This window comes from Penaeus monodon, chromosome 10, assembly GCF_015228065.2.
Source record: "Penaeus monodon isolate SGIC_2016 chromosome 10, NSTDA_Pmon_1, whole genome shotgun sequence".
Classification (NCBI taxonomy): domain Eukaryota; kingdom Metazoa; phylum Arthropoda; class Malacostraca; order Decapoda; family Penaeidae; genus Penaeus; species Penaeus monodon.
The window spans coordinates 11,248,936-11,258,935 of record NC_051395.1 but is presented as its reverse complement, the minus strand read 5'-3'; the positions used below and the strand labels follow the sequence as shown (position 1 = coordinate 11,258,935).

Sequence of the window (10,000 nt, the reverse complement as noted above, 5' to 3'; positions counted from 1 at the left end):
ATAAGTATTGAAATATCACTCTCATCAACAAAGAAAAATCGGCGCGAAGGAGTAGGATTTTTTTTTTCTCTCTCTCTCTCTCTCTACGGAACGACCACTCTTATGAAGTGTATAAGCACTCTGGCGAGGTTGACGGTGCTCTTCCCCCCACCCCCTTCTTCGTTTTATGATCATATTTTGCTCTTCCTGTTCTCTTCTCTGTTCTTTGGCATCCTCCTCCTTCTTCTCTTGCTCCTCTTCACCTTCTTCCCCTTCTCTACTTCCTAGCTCCTTTTCCTCTGCTTTCGCCCCCTTTCCTTCTCCTGTCGGCTTTACCTCGCACGTATTTCCTCTAATTTGTCACCTCTCTCTTTCCCTGCTTTCTTTCCCCGTTCTCCTTACTCTTTCTCTTTTCCTTTTCTCACCAACTTCGTATCATCTTATTCCCCCTTCCCTTCTCCTCTCTCTTAATAATTCTTCTCCTTATCTTCCCTCCTTCTCCTACTTCTCTTTCCCTATCATCTTGTCTCCGTTCTCACTCTCCTCCTCCCTTCAACCCCCGTCCTCTCCTACCTCCTCCTTCTCATCCGTCACTCCTTCTCTCTGTCTCCTCACTCCCTCCTCCTACCGGTCCTCCTCCCCCTCTTCCCTCCTCCTCCTTACTATAACCTGCCTCCTCCTCCTCCTCCTCCTACTACTTTCCTCCTCTTCACTTCTATCCCCCCTCTATCCTCGTCCCCGTCCTCTTCCTCTCCCCCCCCCAGCCGCTCTCCTCCTCTTCTCCTTTTCCTTCTCATCCTACCTCTCCTTCTCCTCCTCCATGTCCTCTCCATTCTCCTCCTCCTCATCCTTCTCCCTTCTCCTTCTCGATCTCCTTCTCCTGCTCCTCCTTCTCCTCCTCCTCGTTCTCCTCTTCCTCCTTTCCTTCTTTTCCACCCCCCCCCTGCTCCTCCTCCTCTTCTTCCTCGTCCTCTTCCTCCCCCCCCCTGCTCCTCCTCCTCTTCTTCCTCCTTCTCCTCCTCCTTCTCCTTCTCCTCCTCCTCCTCTCCTCCTCTCCTCCTCCTCCTCCTCCTCCCTCCTCTCCTCCTCCTCCTCTCTGTCCTCCCATCCATTTCTCCTTTCCTTATCTTTCTGCCCCCCCCCCCCCGACTCCGCCCTGCCTCCGTAGCTCGCCTCGGCAGTGTGGGTTGCCATGTCGGGAAATGTCACATCCGGTTGTAAATAGTAAGAGGGGGGGGTGAGGGGTGAGGGGATAAGGGGTAAAGAATGGGGGAGGGGAGGCAAGAGCGAAAAAAATCACAAGGAAAGAAAGTTTTTAAGTCTCGTTCCATCAGAAAATAGGATATGAAGGTGACGGTATCATCAGGTGACGGAAAAGGGGAGTGTAGGAGAAGGAGGCGAAGAGAGTGATTTTAAGGGAGAAAGTGAGGGAGAATGTGAAGGTATTAAGGGTGAAGTGTATTCAGGAAGATGGCGATGGGGTGGAAGGGCGGGGCGCACGAGAAGAGGAAAGGGGGAGGGAGGGGGAGGGGGGGAGTGATGTTACGGTAGAGGTTGGGGAAGGAGAAGGGGGATAGGGGAGGGGCTACGGTTGTGCAGGTGAACAGGTGAACAGGAACAGGTGCCGGAGTTTAGTGTGTTCCTACGCGAACTTAAGGAGGAGGGGAGGGGGGGAGGGGGTGATTTGAGGAAACCCCCTGGCGCCGTGAAATATGGAGTGGTAGCGGCTGATCATGGTCTATGTTGATAGACCGAGGGACGGGTGAATAGGTTGGAACCAGTAATTATAGATATATTTTCATTTGATTATGTGTCATAGTGTATGTATACAGGCGCACACAAACGTACACACACACACACACACACACTCAACACACACCCAAACCACAACCACACCACAACCACACCACACACACACACACACACACACCACACACACACACACACACACACACACACACACACACACACACACACACACACACACACACACACACACACACACACACACACACACAAATAGAGTGAAGAATAAGAAAACGCGAATATGCCGAAGGGATTTTCGCTTTATTGCTTTTTCAGGGCACCCATTCATATATGAATACACACATATGTATAGGTATAGAGATGTACGTACGTACATATAGAATTATAGGGATATACGTACACATTCACATATGAATACATATTTACGTACGCATACATATACCTGTACATGTACAAACATATACATGTACATGTACATATACATATATCTGTACATGTAATAACATATACATATACATATACCAACACATACATAAGCACACACACACACATATGTGATAGTGGTATATATATATATATATATATATATATATATATATATATATATATATATATATATATATGTGGTGTTGTGTGTGTTTGTGTGTGTATTTGATGTGTGTGTGTGTGTTGTTTGTGTGTTGTGTGTGTTATATATATATATATATATATATATATATATATTATATATATATATATATATATATATATATATATATATATCTGTATATATATACTTATATACATAAGCATACATATACACACATACACATGTACATACACCTACATGTACATATGCACATGTCTACTTATTTACATACACACACACGCGTATATATTTACGTACATACATTTACTCATACACGTACTTTCACACACATATAATACTGTGTGTGTCTAACAACTTGATTGTTTGTATAGCGCGTTGATTAGACACCCGGGTCAGAGTCAGAGAAAGCGTAAACAAAAGCAGGCTGAAAGAACAGGAACACAGACAATCCGAGAATAAAAGAGCAGAACACACACACACACCTGACCGTCCTCCCTCCCTCCGAAAACTGTCTACCGTCTACCCGCTGTGCAGCCCTGCCACGGCTTACTTACATCGGCGTGTCACGGGAAATGTTAATATGTACCGTGCATTGTCTAGCACTATATGTTTCCCCACGTAGGTGAGGATTGTCCGAGCCGTTCTAATGGCAGGGAAAATGGGCGAAAAGGGGTGAAAAGGGGAATGAAATAGAGGTAGAAAGGGGAGGGGAAGCAGGGAGGGGAGGCGAGGCTGTGGCCCGGCAGTGTGGGAGTGGGTTTCTGTGTTGAATGACACGCATTTTCGATTGGTATGGTGATGGCAGTGGGTGTGTGCACTGCGGCACTTAAGGGAGATATGTTGCAGTAGATTGCGTGTTATGAGATGCATTCTGACGATAGATTGGGATGTTACGCTCGGGGGTCGGGCAGACATAAAGAGATGAAATACTAATGGGCTGCGGTTGTTGCGTGGAGGATGCATCGTAACAAGCAGCGAGGGGGAGGAGGGTGTGGAGGGGGAAACGCGGAGCGCAAACACAAACAGGGACTTTTCCATTGTTTTTAACGAGGTTTGTCTAAGGTAGTGCACATTGTCGTGCTTCTATAGCTCCACTTCAACAGGGCAAACTAACACCTTGTTAATCCGCTTGCAACATTCTGCTGCACATGTGAAAACTGGAGGGAAATCGACTTTATCTGTTATTAATGTTAATCCCAGCATTTACAGTCAGCAATACCTGCAGTCAGATTCAAAAACTGGATGAGAAGGTACCAAGTGACGGAAAGCTCTAGAAACATCGGAGGGTCTCTTCCATATTCGTCGCGAAAGAGCGGCTGGAAGGGAAAACGGCTCTAGGGAACCAAGAGCTAAAACATTTGTTGAGTTACATCCGATAAATCTTATTAAAATCATATTTGACACGCCTCTTGTGCCACACCAAGCATGTTCCTAGAATTATGGAAATTATACTAAGTATCTTCTGAAACTGTTAGGGAAAAATGATGGAAAAGTTTAGTTGACGCAGATACAATATTAAGAGAATTTCTCCAAGGGGCTGGATAATTTAAGAGAAAGACTTCAAGCCGGATGATATATGGATGGAAGTCGTATCCAACTTGATGATTTCTTCGGGAGTTTTTGAATAATCCAGAGGCATCGTCCCATTGCCAGGAAGCGCTAGATATTGTCTCGAGAGGAAAACGCCGCTAGAGAAGTAGCTATGCTGTGTACCTTATAATTGCTTCAAGTGAAGCTGCGCAGTGCGATGCGACTTGCAGTCTAAAACTAGTTGACGAGGATTAGGGCGAAGCCGAGGACATCGATTGATTTCCATGACTAGATCATAATTCGCGAAATATACCCAATCATCTCGGAACTGATGATACAGCAAACCACCAAGCGTAAGCTCGAAGTGTTGACCAAACAAGAATTTTAGCACTTGCCCAGAAGTAAAGAAGGAAGAAAAAAGGAAACGCTGTGCGGTGTACCTTGATGTTATCTAGAAAGACGGTGCATTGCCTTGGCACCATCTCGACAAATTGCAATTAACTCGACACAAGCCAGGTCGGCGCGTACCCACCTTGACACTAACGAGAGAATTGTGTGTTTCACGAACAAGCTACCTTAACGTAAGCCAGGGAAGCAGCACCGTCCGTCAATCTGGCCTCAGCAAGGGGATCGTGAAAAGGCACTGACAGCCGTAGCAAGTGGCGGCGTTTGATCGCCGAATACTTCCCTCGCGAATTCCCTCCGGCAAGGTTACGTCGCCCGGGGAGGGAGGATACTCAGCAGAACTGCAGCCGCGATTCAATGGCTCCATTAACAACTCATATTAGCTCATCACGTGAAGAAGTAACACGAAGTTGATCCAGTGTCGAGGGTGTGGCAGCCACATGAGCACTGGTGGATCTTACAAGCTTCTCAAGTTACCTGCATTCCCCTTGTTAGCTGCCCGTGAAGCTTACCCGCTCCTTTCCCTTCAGCATTATGCCTTTGCTTGCTCTCAGAGCTTAGAGTGGGCTCATGAAGCTTACTTTAGCTTCTTCGCTGAAGCTTACATTGTCTTAGTAAATGATAAAGTTTAGCCTTTTGAAGATGCTATTTCCTATATGGTAAAGCGCGCATTGTCTGCAAGAGTGACGCAACACTGCTAGGATATTTTTATCTTTATTTCCTCTTGGTAAATCGGACATAAGTTTCTGTAATGTGTATGATTTACTGAAAATCTGACGGTTTACAAAGTTCTCATATATGAAACCATACTTTGGAGGGAAAATACTGTTTACATGCGCACCATCCAAATGGTCTTATTCTTAATTTCAATTTCAGGGAAATGATGAAGACAATTTGTTTGTGCACGCGCGCGCGCGCACACACACACACACACACACACACACACACACACACACACACACACACACACACACACACACACACACACACACACACACACACACACACACACACACACACACACACACACACACACACACACACAGAACAACAGCAAAAAGCCCGGCAATCCACCGACCACCCATTAGCAGCGTCGCGAGCGTCCGAGACCCACTTGCCGCCCATCCCATCCTCCCCCACGAGCGCCTCCTCTCCCCTCCCCCTCACCCCCGCCCCCAACAGCGCCGATATGCCTCCGTCATATATGAATTAATCACAACCTCGGCCAACACGTCAGGTATGGCCACTGAGAGAAGTAGCGAACGATGTTACCGGGTAGCCATGTTGTCTAGAAAATAGGACGGGGATATTGCCTCGCTGGCAGCCGTGTCTCGCTAACGCCCTTCTCTGTGTGTCTCCCTTTCTCTCCTTTTTTTTTCCTAATTGTCCTTTTTCGCCTATTGTTTTGTCTGTTAGCAAGAGATGAGCGGAAGCTCCCCGCGGTGGCCATTTGCTAGCATGCGTATTATTTCTAGAACGAAAGTAAACTTGTATTTGTATTGTGAAAGTCTGCTAATAAAATAAAGCGGAAAAGAACTCCAAATAAACGTCATCCACGATGATCATATATCTTTTCTGAGGATTTTGTATTTATATGTTGTTTTTTTCTTCAAGGAGCGGGGTGCGGGGAAGCTGTCATCAACATAAAAATCAGCGAATTGATCCGGGGAGGTTTTATTGTCTCTCATAAGTCACCGTTTTAGTTTGTAAAAAAGAGACAGTACGTGGACAATTTATCGCTAACTGTCAGGGCGTTATGGTTCGTTTTTGGAGGGAAGAAAATGGGAGAGAGACGCAAGGAAAAATGGGGACCTTATTCCCTTCGCTACCCTTTTTTGGTAGTGCTCGAATAGTGCAGGAAAATAAGGGGAGATGCATGCAAATAATGTGTTAGCGTCGGCCGTATCGTGGAAGATAAATCGGCGACACAAAGCACCATAAGCAATTCCATTTTCTTTTGAGAGATATATCTAGGTATACCTTTAAACTAACAGACTTTATGGACTTCTAAGACATTAAAAAAAGAGCGTGTGTTGCGTTGCAGGTGTGTTGAGGTGATGTGGAGTGAGGTGAGCATCGGGGTGCGTGGTGGCGAGGGGAGGGAGGGAGGGGGGAGGGGAGACGCGCCGCACGAGGGGTAACGCCACTTTAAAAAGGGCCCAGAGAGTGGCGGCGTTGCAGCAGCGGCAGCAGCAGCAGCAGCGACGCCCGGGGAACTGCTGCAGCCGAAGCGAGATTCTCTTCACCCTCCTCTTTCTACTCCTCTTTCTTCGTCGACTTCTCTTTTCTTCCTTCTCCTCCCTCTCTGTTTCATTTTCTTTTTCTGTGTCGTTCTCCTCTTCCCTCTTTTTTTTTCTTCTTCTTTCTCCTCTTCCTCTTCTTCACTTTCCATTTTTTCCCTCTTCTTCATCCTGTTCCTTTCCGTTTCCTTCCTCCTCATCCTTTTCCTCTTCTCCTTCTCCCCGTCTTTTTCTTCCACCTCCTCTTTCTCCTCTCCGCCCCTATTTCTTCCTCATCCCCCCTCCCTTTCTTCTCCCCTTCCTTTTTTACTATTCTTCTTTCGTCTTCGCTTTGCAGTATTCCTTTGCTTACCTTTATCCTTTTTCTTTATCCAACTCGTTCCATTCTGTATCTCTCTCTCGCTGTTATTTTTTTTGCGCCATCATTTTTTTCTGTCACAGACGTTTTTAAGTTTCATTTCGTAATGCGCGCGTCTAATTTTAGGATCACTTATTTCTGGATGCAAACTCTTTAGCATTGTCCTTGCATGTAAGTGTCGTTGTTTAAGTATGCTTGTCGAAGGGGGGGGGTCATTTGGTTTCTATTAACGGAAGTATGTATACTTCGAAATGTATTTTATATGTCTATTTCGTTCTATATATCTGTGTGTTTCGTCCTGTATGTCTGTACATGTATATCCCATCTCTTATATCTGTAGGTGTATATTTCGTCCCTTGTATGCAAGGTTATTGGAGGTCTTATTACTAACATTATCAGCAGCACATCATTATACACCTTAAGGAATACAAATATGCATTGTATACGTGCCACTTATAACATGTCTACTCTTGTTTTTTTGTAACACTTAGTATTGGTTGAGCTGCGCCGACTCTTGACGTTTTTTTTCTATTGACACGGGCTGAATGTGACTCTCTCTCACGCTCTCTCTCTCTCTCTCTCTCTCTCTCTCTCTCTCTCTCTCTCTCTCTCTCTCTCTCTCTCTCTCTCTCTCTCTCTCTCTCTCTCCTCTCTTTCTCCTCTCTCTCTCCTCTCTCTCTCTCCTCTCTCCTCTCTCCTTCCCTCTTCCCCCCCCTCCTCCTCTCTCTCTCTCTTCCTTATCTCTTCTCCTCTCCCATCTCCCTCCCTCCCTCCCTCACCTCCTTCCCATCTCCCTCCCTCCTTCCCTCCCTCCCTACCTCCTTCCCATCTCCCTCCCTCCCCCCTCCCTACCCCCTCCTCTTTCATTCATTCCCTCCCCTCAGAACTTATATCTACGAGGCCACATGAACTCTCATGATCGGTTATGCCACTATAATGACACCTGTTTCTGCCCGCTGCCCTCACCACGTCCACGTAAGTTGTCACACGTCGCTGCATCATGCGTTGTTTGATCGCTCAGAACATCTCTGGTTGTCACGTATTGAGAATGATCAGCATATTGCCTTTGTAAAGCTTCAAAGTTCAGATCGCCTTTCAGTGCTTCCCTGCTAATTACAAGTGCTCTTATGGCCACCTCGTCTAAACCTCTTTAGTGATACTTAAAGTCCTCTTTAGTATTCTAACGTAATACCTTAACCCTCGCTACCTCTTAAGTTGATCCCAAACGGCTCCTCATATAATGGGATACCCATTCACCGAAACTAAATACAGTTGTAGCCGGTAGTACCCGTGCCTAAGCGTCGGCGCTGAGAGGACTGAGGCACCTGGCCGTCACCGGGCAATTATTTCCGAGAAAAGGAACGTAAAACGGGTGATCTCGAGACTAACTGTCACTTCGATGCTTTCGTTTTGATCGTTTGCGGGTCATGATTTTTTCTTCCTTTACGGGGTGTGTGTGGGGGGGGTGACTCTCGTTTTTGCTCTCTCTTCTCTCTCTCTCTCTCTCTCTCTCTCTCTCTCTCTCTCTCTCTCTCTCTCTCTCTCTCTCTCTCTCTCTCTCTCTCTCTCTCTCTCTCTCTCTCTCTCTCTCTCTCACTCTCTCTTTCTCTATATCTCAGCCACAGCCCTTCCTTATCCATCTTATTCCTCACCCTCTCTTCCTGTCCCTCTCCCAATCCCTATCCCTTATTTGTGTTCCTCTGCCACAGCCTTTCCTTTTTCCCTCTCCCTCTGTTTTTCAAGTGTTCGTTCTCTTCCCCCCCCCTCCCTTTATACATCCATCTTGCCCCAGTACTGCATCACAGTTGCCATTCCCGCGCGCTCTCTAAGCGGTTTCCACCTATACAACGGAGAAATATTTGTCGCAGTGTTGCCAATTGACCTTCACGGCGTCCCAGGTAGGAATGCGTGGAGGTGGGAGAGGGAGGAAGCCGGGCAGGATTTCTTGGGCAGGACATGGGATCTCTCTCTCGGTTGTCAAGGGATCTTCTTAGGACGTCGCCCCCTAATACGATACTCGGTCGCTCGTGTAAATATTGAAGGGGAAAAAATCCGTATTTTTGAGATCCGATTTCTGTTCAAGATAGTCTTCACTCTGCTGCAATCTCTCCTAACTTGGCTTAAACCGACAAAATAAAAAGTGGTTGCCTTAAGGCTAAACTCTCCTTGCGAAATAAGTGGCATGGCGTCCCGAGCACTTCACATATGATTGAAATATTTGCATTCCATATAATTGTATTTCAGATCAGCCGGTTGGTTTTGCAAAGAAGGCTATCTGATCAGAGTCTTCTCACTTCCTCCGTGAAGACTGACAAGACAACGGACAGGAGTATGCAAATTACGTAGTGCCATTAGGATATCGACTGCACTTCATTATTTGCTCAACTGTCGATTTGTGAAGTTGCGTGGATGCAGTGTCCTGTTATAATTTTGCACTTATTTTCATGACTGGCTTAGTTGATGCTACTGCAATGTTCGGTCTACGGTACGAGTGGGAAGACCATATATATATATTTCTTCTCCTTCCTTTTTTATTTATCTATTTCTCTTCCCCAGACCCACGATCATTTCTTTCGACTGATCTAAATTAACATACTTGTTAGACCCATGTACCCTAATCAGAAGCTGACCACAGAGAATAGACTCCGATATGTAATGTGATATTCGAACTTGTCAGTTGATAAAGGACGGCACTTTCATGTTGGATATTATTAAGTGGTCAAAAGGCATCCGGAAGATTGCTTTTTAACACAGACTTCGGTTTAATTCATTGTATCTTGTTATTTTTTATTGCATAATGTTGATGCTGCTGTTCCCGTTCTTGAGTACCTGTCGTAGAATTGATTTTTATCATCATCATTATTGTTGTTGTTATTATTATTATTATTATTAGTAGTAGTAGTAGTAGTAGTAGTAGTATAATCATCATCATCATAATAATAATAATTATTATTATATTATTATTATTATTATTATTACTATTATTATTTTTATCACCATTTTCTATTCTTTTTATTATTGTTATTATTATTGTCAATATATAAATTGCTGTAGTTTTAGTATTATCAGTACTACATTATTATTATTTTATGGACATTCACCATCATTATACTATTGTTGTTACTATTATCT

General features: G+C 45.1%; 1 protein-coding gene across 1 annotated transcript in view; it reads right to left on the bottom strand.

Annotated features, from left to right (window-relative positions):
- Positions 1 to 4,712, bottom strand: part of LOC119577525 (PE-PGRS family protein PE_PGRS16-like) — a 6,461-nt gene extending 1,749 nt beyond the window's left edge. The window contains exons 1-2 of the mRNA XM_037925119.1: positions 4,662 to 4,712; positions 3,555 to 3,766 (exon numbers count right to left, since the gene is read on the bottom strand). Of these exons, the coding sequence (XP_037781047.1) occupies positions 3,555 to 3,766; positions 4,662 to 4,712 (263 nt within the window). The remainder of the gene's footprint in view (positions 1 to 3,554; positions 3,767 to 4,661) is intronic.
- Between the last annotated feature and the right edge of the window lie 5,288 nt (positions 4,713 to 10,000).